Source organism: Molothrus aeneus, chromosome 5, assembly GCF_037042795.1.
Source record: "Molothrus aeneus isolate 106 chromosome 5, BPBGC_Maene_1.0, whole genome shotgun sequence".
NCBI lineage: Eukaryota > Metazoa > Chordata > Aves > Passeriformes > Icteridae > Molothrus > Molothrus aeneus.
In genome coordinates this window covers 27,464,952-27,481,452 of record NC_089650.1, presented here as the reverse complement: position 1 = coordinate 27,481,452, position 16,501 = coordinate 27,464,952, and the positions used below count along the sequence as shown (strand labels likewise).

Below are 16,501 nucleotides of genomic sequence, written 5' to 3'. Positions count from 1 at the left end.
ATTTAAAAAAATATATCAATATCAAAAAGTGAATGCTGAAGTAACAATTGGTAGCATTTCTTTCCATTTGGAAGAGCATTTTTAGTTTGAAATGTCTGCTGAAATACGTTACAATGAGCTGCTGAGCTGCTGCACAGTGCTTTGACACTTGAGGAATTTGAAATGGGGTTTCTCCAGAGACAGTCTCCCAGCAACAACTATTGCTGCCACCACCTTCTCTCCCTCAACACACAAACCTTGGGGATCTACTACATGTCATTATTTTAAGAAGTAATTGAGCCATTTTTGCAGTAGCAGGCCTGAAAGCTGGAAGCAGTCTTTCTCCAGCAGGGGGGTCTATTTATATTTAGTATCAGAGGGATAATTTAGCCTGAGGGAGACTGTACTGCATCAGGTACATTGTTCAGCTTGTTTAGAACAAGTTTGGACTATCAGTACTTCAATGCAGTCTCCAATACAAATATAATTCTCATAATTATAAGATCCATGCAATTATTTTTTTCACATAGTGCAAAAGCACAACTAAGACTAAACAGCAGTCATTTTCCTCTAGTTTTATAATTCAAATTAGTCAAATCACCAGTTACTTGACAGAGTACAAACCCTAGAGTAAATGCTTCTAAGAGTTTAACAGCCTTGGCAGGTGCTTTTAAAAGAAGTATTTCTGCTCCAAAACTTTATTAGAAGTTATATGGATGAAGAGAATAAGATAACTAGCCCACATCAATGCTTTTTGAAAAGAAACATCATGTTAGATGGTTGTGGCTGTGTTTTAGAAAAGCCATCACAGCTTGAGGAAAATACATCCATCCTGTTTTCAACCAACCATGACCAGACATTCTCCCAAGTGTCATCATGTTGAGTTTCAGTATCAACAGACCACCCAACAGAATAACATGTCTTAATTTGGGAATGTTATGTTGACTCACCAGATGCACAAACAACGGAGCAATAAACTGGATTAAGTAGTAAACGCTCCAGATAATAGGTACTGAAAAGGTAGAGGGATTAGTGACAGGAGCTAAGGCAGAAGGGAAAAATTCAGCAGAGATTTTATTTAAAAATATGGAAGTAAAAGAAATATCCAAATCTTATTGATTAAATAATCCTGAAAAAAACTTAAAAGAAAAATCTGCAGATTTAAGACATATATATATATATAGTCCACCAAGAGAAAACACGAAATAAGCAAAAATTTTAATAGCTACATGGTTTTGTGTCTTCTAATGGAGACAAGAAAAGACAAAAACCATAAGAGTATTTGCAAATTCATAAAGTGAAGTACATTTGATCCAAAAGACAGCATTTATATAACTTTGTGTTATGTAGTAGTATAAACAATTGCATAATCAAAGGTCAGGCTGGAATACATATGACCATTCTCTGACAAAAAAATCTGTGGTTAGGATGCTGCCTAGAAACAGTTGCATCCAAAAATTTTATAAGAGATTGCTTCTTTGCCATAACCAGTAGAACTCAAGACTGAACTGCAAATATTGAGTACATATTGGTAAAAATCAGAGTTAACAAAGGAAGTGAGATGATGTCTGGCTATCAAAGATGGTTGCTGAAAGAGAAAATAAGTTATACAAGAAAAATTGACTGCACATTTCTGTGGCCTGAGCTGCAGTCATATTTACACAGTGAGCTTGTGTACTAAAGTTGAACTCTGCTGATGTTAATGAGGTTCAGCCTGGGAAATGGGCTTTATCTATATATACAGTCGGGTGAGAATTGGATTAAAGTGCTTCCCCATTCCAAGTGTCCTATTTTTCAACAGACATGTAAAGTTACAGAAATGCATGATTACCTAGTTTTTACTGTGGATTTACAACAGGTGTTCTGCAATTGACATTTTAAAAAATAGACTGACATAAAGAAAATATATATTTTTCCATTAAATAAGACCCAAAATCATATTTCTAAGAATTGCATTTTTATTAAAAATAAAACTCAAATCATCATACACTGCAAAGTTTTTCCTGACTTATGTCTGCATTCACAATGCATTACTTGATCAGGTACATTCACAGCATGCAAAGCTTGAGCACACGTGGACATTCTTATGGGATAAGAATCTTTTGTATTTATGATCTAGATTTTGCAAATTTTTGTGTTTGGTTCAAATATATTCTTCAGAAGTATAAAGCTCACTTTTGTTTTCATAAATATGAAAAGTGAATTTTGATGGGGATATGATAAGCAGAAGCGTTCAAGTGCATCAAAACTCATGTTTTGCAGCTGGATTCACATAGATGCAATTATATCTTCTAAGTTACAGTGACTTAATTCCTGCATTTGTAACTAAAAGTTTTCAAACTACACCTTCTTGCAATCATTACTAAAATGCTGAGAAGATAAAGAATAACACACTACTTTTTGGTAAAACACTTGAGAATATGTAAGGGACAAAGAACACCTCTGGCACCTCTATTATGTCTTACTTAATTTAGGTGTTTCAGTAATGTTGTCTTAGCACAAAGAACATTATTTTTAAAAACATCGTTGACTGAGTTTAAAAATCTGCACAGTGGTAACCTGCATAATAACTGCTATTCATCTAAATGTATGTAGTTAGTGGCTTAGTTATATGCAAATATCTTGTTAGGTTGAAGTAAGAGTTCGAGAATGTTCAATGGAAATTATTTAGAAAGTTGTAGTTTTGATTGGGTTACATTTCATTAAATAGATAACCAGAATATCTGCTTGCTACCAATGTTTGAATTTTTTTTTTCAAATTTCTTCCATTTTTATTACTTTGATTTGATGTTTCTGCTTATAGCAAAATCCAGTGAAGAAACATTCCTTGTGATTTTATGAAACATACTCATCAACATAGTTCATTTTCCTATTTTATTAGTTCTGTTTTCCCTTAAGCAACATTTTTTGCTGATCTTTTATGCATTCTTTCAATTTATCTTCTGTACAAGTAAGACGTTCTTCCAGGACTGAAATGGTCTGCATGAAGAAGAGAATAATTTCAATTGGCTTTATATTATTCACACAGTATTATAAAAGCACGCAACATAAGAAAAATAATTTTAACTCAACAGGAAAAAATACTGTAAGATGGCTTCTCCTTAGCTAATCCACTATTTACAACTGTATTTAAAAATTACAGCTTTACCTCCATGGAGATTGTCTAAAGGCTTTTGTTTTCACAAAACATTTTCACTGAGAAAGAGAAATTCATACATGTATAATGTAAAGTACTCTGAAATACTATGTGAAAGTTGCATCCATATTCCAATAGAAAAACAGCCATCCCTGTGACCACAAACGATATCTTTCAAAAAACGAAAAGAAACTTTTAAGGCATCCCCAAGAAAAGGAAGTGACAAAAAAATATACTATTAAAAGGCATTAATTCTCCATGATATTATTTTCAGCGGAAGAAGTAGGTTTTTGGACCCAGGCTGGCAGTTTCTTTACAACTTACTACACAAATAATTTCTAACTCATGACTTGACTCCATACTTCTCAAAAACTGTTTCTTCCTACTTAACATATATATTGCAAAAGAACACAGAAAAAAACCCCTTAGCTGCTCCATTTTGAAGTGATTTAATGTCAATATATTACAGACTACAAAGAAGTATCTCAAACTATAAGCTAAATCTGGATTAAAAAGATGTATTGAGCATTTGCAAACAAGTGACTCAGAGTCACTGACTGAGACTGAGTATTTGTGCAGTTTCATTGGCACAAGGACTTACTGCACTGCTTGGATTCCTACCTAAGCGGACACCTCACACACTAAGTTGGGAAAGGGATTTAATGGTACATTGCCAATTTACTTTGTTCATCCCCTGCTAGCGTGTGATTGTTCCAGCTGGAATGTCTGCTAAACAACTGGCTTCTGACAAAACTACCCAGATTTTACTACTGAAAAACAGTGATTCTCTTCAGCCAGAGTTAAAAATACAGCAACAATCTTTATGGTTATGTACCAGGAAGCTTTCACTTTGGCAAACACAATACATGCAATCAATATCTTTGAAAGGAAAACACCCAAACATTCACTTGACTATACAGCTATTCAAAATAACCCCATAGTCTTTAATGTTCTGATTTATGAACATGACTCCAGGCTACTGCTGCCCTTTGATAGCACTGTCATTTTGCACTGCAAGCATCACCTGTTATTGCATACTTACTAGAGTTAGCATCTCTAGCTGGCCCACAATGTGGTCCAAAGCCCAGTCCACGGAGGAAGAGATGCCTCTGTGCTGTTCCGCACTAAGCACAGCTGACCCACTCTCACTCTCTGCCTTCCTTTTTGAACTTCTTGCTGAGGGAGAAGCAGAGGGACTCGGCAGTTCTTCACTTTTGCCAACACCCTTGAATACAGAAACATAATTTGAAGATTCAGCTGCCTTTGTCTTCATTTAAGTGGAACCACATCATAAGATAGACAGGATAGCCAAAAGTTAGGCTTTTAATTAAAAAAAAAATCTACATACACACACACACACACACACACATATATATATATATATATATATATATATATATATATATATATATATATATATATATGCATACACACAAGGACCCTCAGATTTGCTTTTTGTACCAGGTTCAATTCATAACACTTCAATTTGTTCTGACCTAAGAGAGAATTCCAGCTGTGATGGATGAGGCAATAAGGAAAATCTTAGCAGTCTTTAGGTACATGTTTCAGGTACATATGATTGAAGAGCTATGTGATGTACCACTAGGGCTTGAATAAATACAATTAATGAGGGGCATTTTCTTCAAAAAGACAGCCCTGGTTGACAAAGAAATTCACTCAGAGTAGTCATACAGATGAAAAAACCGTATGTTACTAGACAACCACAAGCGCTTCTTCCAACTTCATGGTATGAAACCTTTGTTTAGTATGAACTAACCTCTTATTTCAGCTTTTTAAAAAAGTAGTTTTCAGTTGTTTGTTCAGTGATGGTACTTTTTGAAAAATTGATTCTTTCAGAAAATGGGAGAAGGAAACAACAGAGAAGATCCACACAATGCAATGTTGAGAGAAAAAACTTTGACATGTAAACTTTGCTTCAGGGTAAGTGAGAGAGCATGATCTTCCCCACCAATTTGGTTTTGTCTGTGCCTTGAAGTTCTTAATGGTATTTTTGAGTCATGAAAGGTTAAATCATCACTAATTCATTAGAAAGTCCTTCACAAGTTTACCTGAATAATTAATGACTTATTGAGATTTCTTTAAAAACTTCTTATATCTTCAGACAACTTTAGTTTACTTACACACTAAAATAAATTGCAGTAGTCAGGTTTTACTATTTCTGATTACATTTGATATATCTACATTTACAAAATAAACCTTTAAAATAGTTCCAATTAAACTATTTCTCTGGAATTTGACAGCCCACGAAAATATCTATTAGCTTTGCAAAGGGGAAATTTTAGTCTCACCTGATGTATTTAAAATACACAATATTTACAATGTGCCCAAAATATATTTATGTTGCAAGGCTGAACAGATTTTCAAAATAGAGGGTATTAAAAATCATTGTCAAACATTTTTAAAAAAATCTCCTAAGTCTCTAAAATAATCTTGTAGAATGTAAATTGCTAGGCAGAATTATTAGCAGACTTTTACAAGATCACCTAGGTATGTTGATGAGTTTCTGTCAAGAATGATTTCCATGTAGTTGACCTTGCCTTTGAATCACGTACGATCAGAGACTGATGGATTAAATACTGCAACAATGACAGACTTTTTTAAATACGATCAGACATCAACTATTTTAAATTTAAATAATACTAAATCATATCAATATTATTGTGAACTTATACTGCTGCATTATCCACAATAACATTCCTGTGTCTTCAGTGTGATTCTGCACAGTCCTGTGTGGTGGGAAACAGCTGAAAGGAGAGACTGTGGTAAGGTAAGAGAGCAAAAAAAGAAAGTCTTACAATCCTCTCTGGGTTAAAAGTTCCATTATGCAGTTACATTCTGCAGGACAGGTCTCAAGCCCCCAGGCAAGAACCCAAGAAGTGCAGAGCATGGTTAGGAGAGACAGGGGCACATACCCAGGCAATGGTAACAAAGCCAGAGTGAAGCCATCTCAAGGTTTGATAGCACCAAGGCATTTACTGACATCACTTCCACTGATTTCTGTTATCCTAGCATTGTCAGGTAAAGTCTGAAGCAAGAGAGATTATTTCAACCCAAGGAGGAAAGCTATCAATTCAGTAAACACAGCAAATGCTAAGCTACTAAAAGTCTCACCACTTCCTTCCTACAGCAAAATTGATCCAAACTTCAATATATCAGACAAATAGATCTGAAAGAATGTTTTGTATCTCAGTAAACTGCCACCAGCACTGCAAGTCAGAGTAATGGAAAAGTCCTCTTATAATTTACTGGGTTAAGCAGCAAATTGAGATTTTTCTGCTACATATTCAAAGATTTGGAAGTACAAAACAACATAAAAGCATTTACAGAAATAAGACAAAGACCTTGATGTTTGTCAAAACTCAAACAAGATAAGCAAATAACTGAGCTTTCAAAATTTGTAAGAGAAATGAAAAAAGACTGTTTCAAATTTTCAACTTATCTAACCTGTGCCCAAAATGGTTATTTTTATCATAGTCTGGAAATTCGTAGAGACTTTTTTAAATACTATCAGACATCAAGTATGCTGCTATAATTTTAAGGTTATCTGTTTTATATCTTAACCTTTCCTAATATCTAACTTTACAATCTCCTCCAGCTCAGCAAAGGGTCCGAAATGGCTGAAATCTAACACAACACTGAAATGCCAAAACCTTGCTGTAAAGGAGTGACACAGGTCTCAAAGATTTCCTTTACTTTTGGATACCAGTTAGTTCATGTCCAACACTTTTATTCAGCACATTTCACTTTAAATGAAGTTCCTTTTAAAGAAAGTCTTTCTACTCAAAGTCTATTTCAAATTAAAAGTTTCAAGAATTATATGTTGTCTTTCCTTCAAATTAGCCCCTTCCTAAAGTACTTGAAATGCTACCAAGTCATAAACAACAATTCTGTATGTCACCAGCAATGTAGTAAAAATGTCTCATATTAAAAAAACCCAAACTATTCTGAGAGTCATCAAAGCTATAGCTTATTTTGAGAGAATAAATTTTAATAAGGCAATCAATTTTAAATTGTTACTTCTGAGCAGAGCAAAGAAGAAAATGAAAATGTGTACAGTGTTTCCATTCAAACACCATTAGTAATAACATAAACTCACATTTGGGCAACTTCATGCAAGTTACAAATAAGGAGGAGAAGGAACAGATTTAATTAATCAATAGGAAGTTATTACCATGACATTACCAGCGGATGTTCAGCAGAAAATTAAATTTAGCTTATAAAATGATGTCACAAACAGCAAACCATAATTGCACATCTTTGTTTTCTGTCAAGCAAAATAGCCAAAACTCTGTGGGTGGTACTTGATCAATTTGTGAAAAATCCTTACACATAACCTTATCACCTCTGCCTGTTCCCAAACGTTTTCCCATGAAACATTCACACAGCACATAGACACAAACACTGCATCCCAGCCTCCCTTTGCTTCATAACTGTTAAGAATAGAATCTGAGTAAAATGCATCCATATATAAGGATGCCTGAGCAGTTTTATTTATAGAAATAAAAAAAAATCCCTCAAGGGAAATAAGAAAAAAAGAAAAAATACAAGTCTCTCTCACACAATTGCCTATCAACAGGCTTCCATCCTCTATGAGCTCCAAATTTGGAAACTACAGACCAGAGTTTCTAAAAGCATGTCTTAGAATCTTATAATTAAGATGGGCTTATAAAAAAGTGACATTGGTAAGCTTCCTAATGAATCACAAAAATTGGCATGGTCTGCTTTTTAAAATTAAACCTTTAAATTTTGAACACATGGTACATTTGCCTACTAACAGTAAAATATTTCTGATACTGTGATTAAAACAACTACAAATAATTAGTCATAAGTAGAGCATTAGGCTCAAACAAATCAAAGAGCAAAGGCATAACAGAGTAGTGTCCCACCTTACCAGATATTGAATTCCTGAGTCTTTTGGTTATTTGAAATCATGGGAAATTTTTGGGAGAAACAGTACTATCATTATCACTACTTTTTTCTTCCTCTTGTGAACCTACTCTCATATAAAAATGGTTCACTGTGGAAATGCTAAATTTAACCATTCAAGAGTTGGGTTTTTTTTGTTTGTTTGGTTGGTTTTTTTGGTGGTTTTTTTTGTTTTGTTTTTTTTGTTGTTGTTGTTTTTGTTTTTTGGGGGGGGCTGGGTTTTTGTAGGATATAATTACTCACAGATCACTTCTTCTGCTTTGAAATTATTTTTTTTGGTTCATGAGTGATCCACATAAAACAGCTCTCTGATCTATTAGTCGAAGACTGAGTATGTTGAATCACAATCTGTTTTATCAGCTCCTACTGAAGAAAACTTCCCTGTAGTTTCAGCTGATGACAGCACTCTTCATTTCCTCTCCTCTTGCATGCACAGCAACAACTTGCCATGTGCCAACTGTGGCTTGCTGCCCCATGTATTCTGATAAGGTATCTCTGGAATCGTTTATTTGCAAATTTTAATGAAGTTTTACATTCAAGCAGTAAAATACAGATAAACTATGTGGTGCATCCAGAGCTAAGTTCTACTAAGCACTTCTAGCTTGAGCAGTCCACTTTCAGAACTTGTAATACAGACTCTCACACTTCAATCAAAGTCTTTCATGTCATCTTACACATCAGAGTCTTCTCCAGCTTTTAAAAAAATGCCCAAGCTGAAATAAAAAATTTAAAGTGCACTTAACAGAAGTGCATCACATCCAGTCTGACATGGAAACACCTGGAAGGACTCCTGAAGGTAGCACACCCTTCAGTTTAGAGGCTGATCATAAGCAGTAGTATCAGGTTACAAACTCATGGCCAATAAAACAGGCCAAACTATCAGACTGTATTCTTTAGCACAACAGGCACTTCCACCTTAGATGGAAGAGCATAACACTTTAAGTCTTGAAAACAGCAAATTCAGCCTGAAGCTAACTGAGTTTATAGAGGCCAGAAGGCCAGTACAAAGCAATGAAAACTCTTAGCTTACTTTGGTGGAGTTTTTTATCTAATTATCTGTAGAAAATTAACTGAAATCCTGATGCACTTACAGCTATGGTCTGATTAATCAGATTTATTTATTTATTTCTATCAGGATGACAGCTATACTGAATTTAGTATTCCTGTGATGGCATGAAATAATAAACTACCCTGACCATAGGCACATCTCAAGATATCCTGAAAGTTCTAGGCAAAGAAATTACATCACATTTTACAAGCAACCTTTCACACACATATTGAGAAACTGACTACACAGTTTTCTTATGTCATCTTTTTCCCAGAGTGCTGCTTCTGGTTTGAGAAAACCCTGTAAAACAGTACATCCAATGCACTCACTATTTTATAATTCCATATATACAGATTCTAGTAAAGACCAAAAATATTTTCTCCGTATTCCATCCATTCAAGAAAGCACTGAAAATGAGCACATAATAACCCTTGTTTTCTCCAAAAAAAATTTAAAAATTTTTTCTATTTCTCTAATAAAAACTTCTTAGAAGTCCGTGAATGTTTGAGTGCATCCAGTTAGAAATTAATAATATTCCTGAAATACTTATTTCTAAACTCTCAGATCATCAGTAATAAACTTTACTTAAAACCAGGTGATTTTTTCTAATTTGCTCATTGATGTTAATTTCTAATATTAATAGTACTCTGCACAGTCTGTATGAGTTTAAACTTTTAGAAAAAGCTAAGTATTTCCCCCTAAAAACAAGCAATACTGATGAAAAGTTAGGAATTGATAATTAAAAACCAACTGAACAAAAAACCTCACAAAACAACAAACAAACAAAAAAAGCCCCCAACAAAACAACCAAATAAAAAACCTCAAAGCGTATCATAAACATCCAAAACAAACCAGGCAAAAATCATTGGAGGTTCAATTTCCAAAGGTGAGAATCCCCTGTCAGGACGTCAATTCTAATGTAACAGGTCAGGAAGACTATACTCAAACACTTTCATAAGTTATAAAAACACTTGCACCACAGGCACCAAAATATAAAAATGTACCCTATAGAAGAAAGGCAAAGAAAGGTAATCAATTACCTCCAGTATATCTTCAGCTTCAGCAAGAAGCTTTGCAAAACTAAGGAGAAATAACATGACACTATAGAAGCATTTCCTACTATTTACAATTATGAAATAAAGTAGTCAAGTTTAATTTAGGCAAATTACTTTGGACTGCTTGCGTGCATACCCAAGGGGACATCTTATGGCTGTAATTGAAAAAAAGTTGCCATGATGGTTTCTTTTTACCTGCATAGAGCTCTATAAAAACTGTATTACAAACTCTGCTTGAACTTCTTATCCATTCCAGGGCAGAGAAAAGCTAAAGGAGGGCAGGAGGAATACTTGCAACAGAAACTGGAAATATAATGAAACGCTAACTAGAAGGAAGTAACGATAGTAAATAACTCTATGTGGACAAGGTCTCCTTTCTACCACTATAAATAGAATATTCTGCTATTTTTGATATTACAAATGTTAATGAATAAAAACAAAGGTATAAAAACCCTAGGACTTTCCTAGCATGTGGGCAAACTCCCTGTACTTCAAAGAGCAGATTGTGAGGGTTGACAGAGGGCATCAAGCACATGGGAGGAAGGAGGCAGGGTATGAGTGAGAGTAGAGCATCCTCACCAGGAACATACCTAATCAGAGAAATGACAGCCATTCTTCTGGCTTGCCTGCTCATGACTCCTTTCTGTCCTCTTTCCCCTACCTAAAAAAACTGAATGAAAGCCTTTAGACCAATACCTAGCTAGTAAAGTCTAACTGAACTTTACAAAGAAACGATACCCGGTAGCAGTGACTTTGTTGTACAGAGTCTTAAATTATATATAAAGGACAGCACTTCCTCTATCTCATTCAAAGTCACCTAGTATATCCATATTCAACATGAATTTACAATGAAACGAGGTTGATCAACAAACCCAGAGGCATTTCTAGTAATCAAAGGCATGTTTACTCCTGAGAAAAAAATAAAACAAAAGAATATACTTTACAACATGCAATTGATTTCTCCTAAATAAGGCTTTCATACTTGACCTGTTGGAGCAAAACCAATCTTGAACAACTTACACTGTATGTAAAGGAGAAGAACTAAAGGAACACACTTCTGTCTTAAACCCCACTTCTCAATAAGAATGAACAAAAAATTACGGAATAGACAAAAAATCCAGAATAGACAGGCTCTGCCAGAACAAGAACTGAAGGCTGTGAAAAATGTTCTCCTCAGCCCTGCAGAAAGCTGAGAAGGGCTGCAGTCCCTAGGCTCCCGCCAGGGGTCTGGTGCTCCTCAAGAGCAGGAGGCTGGCACAGGGCAGAGCTGCCTGTGCTGCAGAGCCTCCCTCCATGCCCTGGCACTGTAGCAGGGCCCCTGCTGCAGGAGCACTTGGGGGCTGTTTGCCAGCCCCTACATAAATACAGACTTATATGCATATCTACACACAACTTCCTTCAAAGTTATATGCAAAGCTAAAAGAAACTCCTTTCTGCCAGCAGAGCTGCATCTGTATCAATGGTTTTTGTCAGAATAAGTGTATGTGCTATGGTACAAATTTTCTTATTTTGCTACCTCGTATCACCATAACTTGTGTAATAACAAAACTTTGTTGCACAGACGAACCTAAATTGCCTCCTGTTAGGGGATGCTATGGGGGAAGGATGTCCACACAATAATTTCACAGAGAAATCTCTTCCTAGATGAGATCTGGCAGCTTTGATTTCCTTTCAGAGCAGCAGTAACCACAGGTGGTTATACCACTTGACCAGGTGGCTATTGACAATACATGGAGTTTGTTTACTCCACAGAAGCAAGTGTCAAATCTCCTCTAATACAAATTACTTACAGGAAAATAACAAAGAGTTAAAAGCATTTGAAATTAAGTTAGCAATGCAACATAGCAGAGTCCAAAGTTAAATCCAACAGGGCCAGCACAACTGCTTGAACATTTTGCCAAAGAGACAGATACTACTATCTGCAAAAGAAAAAAAGAAGTCCAATATTTCATAGCTTAGAACTGAAATCCTCTGACTATAGCCATAAAAATATATTTTACTATGTAATAGAAGAAACATGGTTCTTCAGCATTTTACCAAGGTTTTTGTTAATGAAATGCTACACCTATAGTAGATGGTGAAGGTTTCATAAGAACTTCAAACATTTTAACAAGAGTGCCACAAAAATACTCCCAATGAGGATAAAATGAAGCTTCAAAATTTTGATTGAAAAGTCAAATTTATATGCTTTTATTAGATTTCACAAAATACCTGGAGAAAGTAGCAAAAGTCCATCCTGAGCTATTTCAGTGATCAGCATTAGTAAATATTCAGAAGGTTTGGATAAGCTGTCCCATTTGTTAAGGTAAAAATAATACTCAGTCCTGCTTTGTTCAGAGGTGGGATTGTAAAAAAATGCTTTGGTAGCACCACAACAACTTTGCACTTAAGTCAGTTGAGTTTTACAATTTACTGTGATAGAATCAAATTAGGGAACAACAGAAACTGAGAAATTTGAAAATTACATACAAATATCCAAGAAATGTAACTTTGGAGTGGTCTGACCGGCCTGTTTCACTCTTGAAAAATAATTCCTGTAACTCAAAGATTATTTGTACTTTAAAAGTATCAGAAACAAAAGAAGCCCCAGCAACAGCATTCCTATTAGCTAGAGATGTTAAAGCATTATGCATATTTTTAATGTGTTTAATGGCATCTTTTTATCTTCCATTTCAGAAGATAATAAATGTTGTAATTGTATTTCTGGCAAAATACTTTCTATTCCAACCACAGCAAAAAAGACTATTGGTTTGGAAATAACTTCACAAGTCAAATAATGATACTGATTTTTAATATATCCTGCAATATTATGGAGAAAATAGCAGGGGTGTGGGGAAGCTGAAATTCCATCAGTAATCATAAAGGATAAACAGGAGAATTGCATTGTCACGGGTCACAGTCAGCATGAGAACTGTGTCAGGAAAAAGCCAAAAAATCAACTAAAAAGTTGACCTAGGGCATATAGAGCAAATATTTAAGGCTTAACATCAATACAGTTTGAGGGGACAGAAAAGAAATGGTTTTTCAAACTGAAGACCTATCTAAACTATCTAAAGAAATATTTAATCAAACTATTACTGATAGAATCATCCTTTTTTTTTTATATCTGTAATATGCATGCTACAATTTTACTGATGCATTTTAGGCTGTAATGCATCATGAACTCAATTATCTTGCTAGTGTTTCCTCAAAAACTGTTAAATCAGAAAGACACTGCAGAATTATACTGGTTTTAGTGACTCCATTGAAATCTGCTCTTGTTTTAGTCCCACACAAAACATAACCAGCTATCTGCAAAATCAAACGTACAGGTGACAAAAAGGCATCCTGTAAACTACTAAAACAGTCAGGGTGACTTGGCATTCTGACTTCCTTCAACTGTCAAAATGCAACTTGATGTACACATGCAAGGCATCAGAGAAGAATACACTACGGAGTAATAAACTACAGAAAGCAGAGGTGTTGAAAATATCTACTATGACACATAACTGGACAAAATGATAAACCTTTATGATAAGGTTAGTGAGTGAAGAATTACTCTATCTTACATGCAACTAACTGAAACTGCTAAGCAACTAGCATTGTACTATTTCACTACACTAGCAAAAATTGGAAGTATGGACGCTGAATTCCTTTCCCAAGAGACATAAGGAAGGAAGAAACATCTTGGAAAAGCAACCTTTTCAGTGAGGAATATTTGATACTGGTTAATCTAAGAACAGCTTAAGGATAAAGCAATTCTTTTAAATCCCTGTTACAAGTAAGGAGTCTTCCTTTACAATAAAAATACTGCAGTATTTAACTCAGAGTTGCATTGCAATGTCTTCACTTCAGGATCTAACATGCAGAGTGGAACTCACACTTTGGTGTACAGGAAATATCTATGCAGTAAGAACATGCCAGAGGACACCACCTCTCCCCTCCCCACCTCCCTCCTTCAAACAACCCAAACTGCTACAACCAGAGTATCATATGTCAGGGGATACAGAGAAAAAAAGAATAAGCCCAAACCCAACCAACCAGCTCTTCAGAGCAGTAATGCTGATGGTGTCACCCATCAGCACACAGCTGTCACACACAGCTACTAATTTTTTCCCCCAAATATTTTTATTGCAAAATGCAACAGAATCCAGTGTTCCTCTTCCAGAATCACTAACCATAGACTGTTTCTCAGTTGCTTTCCTCTGACTTCATATACTCTCAGAGCTTTTGCTTTACAATGCTCCAAATTCAAGCAAAAAGGATGGAGCTGTCTCCATTCAGGCTCAGTTACCTGCTGTTTACATTACAGCCATGCAGACAGAAAAAATCTGAATCCTCTCAGGCTGAAAAAAAAAAAAAAGAATCCAACGTATGTACTTCCTGAACAAAAGGAAACCATTACTACCACCTCCTTTCCTCCTATTTTTTCCATTACAACTTAAGAAAGATACTCAGCTGTTGCATGCATGTAACACACCTGTTTGTATTACAGCAGAATCACACTGGATACATGGCTCCACAGACATCAGTCAATACAGTTAGGTTACAGCCAGCTCTGATCTACTCCTTCATCTCTAAATCATTTTTTCTCATTACTCCTTTGTGCTCCTATTAGTGTTTGGACAGCTGAACAGATCGGGGAATTGACGTGGATGAAATTAACCAGATAAAAACAGCCATTAAGTTGAAATGATTGTGAAATCATCCTTTAGCATTGTTCTACCTAATTTCTAACCCCCACACTGTTTTGGTGGAAGATGCAAGCCAAGATGTTTTTCTACATCAAACACCTATCTGCTGAAGAAAATCTTTCTTCCTTAGTTGCTGAATTTTATTTGAAAAGTCTCGTTTTTTCAGTCTTGTTTTAAGTAACCTAGGTAATCTTTTCATGTGACTCAGTGTCTCCATTATCTCACATTAAGCAAGTAACTACATCTCTTACTGCAAACTCGACAGTAATGCAGCATGGTTTCAAGGAGAGATGTACTGTATTGCAACAACTAACATATTTGGAAAACACTCAAACAAGCTTTTAGTCAGAAAGCATCCTCTGGGGTTAGATATCACCCTAATCTAAGTGATAAATAGAATTTGCTAGCACTTGTTTAAGCACTGTCATTTAGGAAAAAAATAAAATTTTTAAGCAGTATTAAAGTGTTTGCTTTTATAACAAACTTGCTTTAACAACTTTGAATAACATATGAGTTTTATATATAAACAAGTTTCATTCAAGTATATACATAAATTTATATTATATATAAATTTCAGTTAAGTTCAGTCATAATATAATATATATAAATTTCAGTCAAGTTTCTACCCCACAGTTGCAAGCATGCTGTGCTAAACTTATACTCCAGTTATATTTAAGAACTAAGAGTAATTCAAGGGCAGTATTTAGCTTTACAATCTTGCTTTCTGACATACCTGATCTGTAGCTCAGCTTTACTGTGCAACTTACACAAAAAGAAAATCTTGCAGCCTCCTCTAAGAAACACACATTATTAGCTAAACTTTGCATTCCCTTGCTTTTTAGTCCCACAAAATGTGCAATCTCAGAATTATTAAAGTCCTGTGAATACTAAGAAGTTGAAAACTTTATTTGTACTACTGCATTAAAAAAGTTAAACTAGGTGCTTATAGGGTAACAGAACCACTGAATGATAACTTCATTAACTTCCATTAAGCTAAATGACTCACAAATGGCATTTAGATCAGTAGTAAATCATCATCTAGGTCAGCAGGAAGCTCATTACAGACTGACAATCCAAGTGACAGAAACGCTTTTCTACAAGTGCTATAGTAGTAATTTCCTGTGTGAAAGGCTTGCTGCTGTTGCTGCATTCCTCAGGGGACACTTCTTCTCAGAGGATGTTACTCTTCCCCAGGAAGAGGAAGGAACCAGTTGTTATTGGATGTGTGGGCTGATAGCTGTCGGGCATTTTCTGCATGCCGCAGAATCAGCTGTGAGAACTGTGAATACAGCTTAGATTTCCAGTCAAAGCAGAGGAAAACACTGCTTGAGCAGACAAGGTCAGAGTGTACATGTACAGTATCTCAGGAAACTGAGTGAGAAATAATACCTGGAACTTCCATCCCTCCAGTGCCCAGAAATGTGCTAATGTGCTAAAGGAACAATATACACACATGGATCAACTTGAAAAACATTCCTGAAACACAGCTGCCCTGAGTAAGGCCCTACACAAAGTAAAATTTTGCCAGTTTTAGAAGGCCTGTCTTCTTAGAAAATATTTGTGTATGTGTGCACGTGTACAATTTTTTCCTGTTAGGTCCCTCTCCTAGGCTTCCTGTTCTATAGGAACTCAAGCTCCCTCCATATGTGTTGAGACACTGTTA

The 16,501-nt window shown here is 35.4% G+C and overlaps 1 protein-coding gene across 1 annotated transcript in view; it reads right to left on the bottom strand.

The window, feature by feature from the left end:
• Positions 1-1,917: 1,917 nt before the first annotated feature.
• Positions 1,918-16,501, bottom strand: part of POC1B (POC1 centriolar protein B) — a gene marked incomplete at its 5' end in the record, with an annotated part of 47,154 nt that continues 32,570 nt past the window's right edge. Inside the window, 2 exons of the mRNA XM_066550702.1 lie at positions 1,918-2,958; positions 4,158-4,340. Of these exons, the coding sequence (XP_066406799.1) occupies positions 2,857-2,958; positions 4,158-4,340 (285 nt within the window). The remainder of the gene's footprint in view (positions 2,959-4,157; positions 4,341-16,501) is intronic.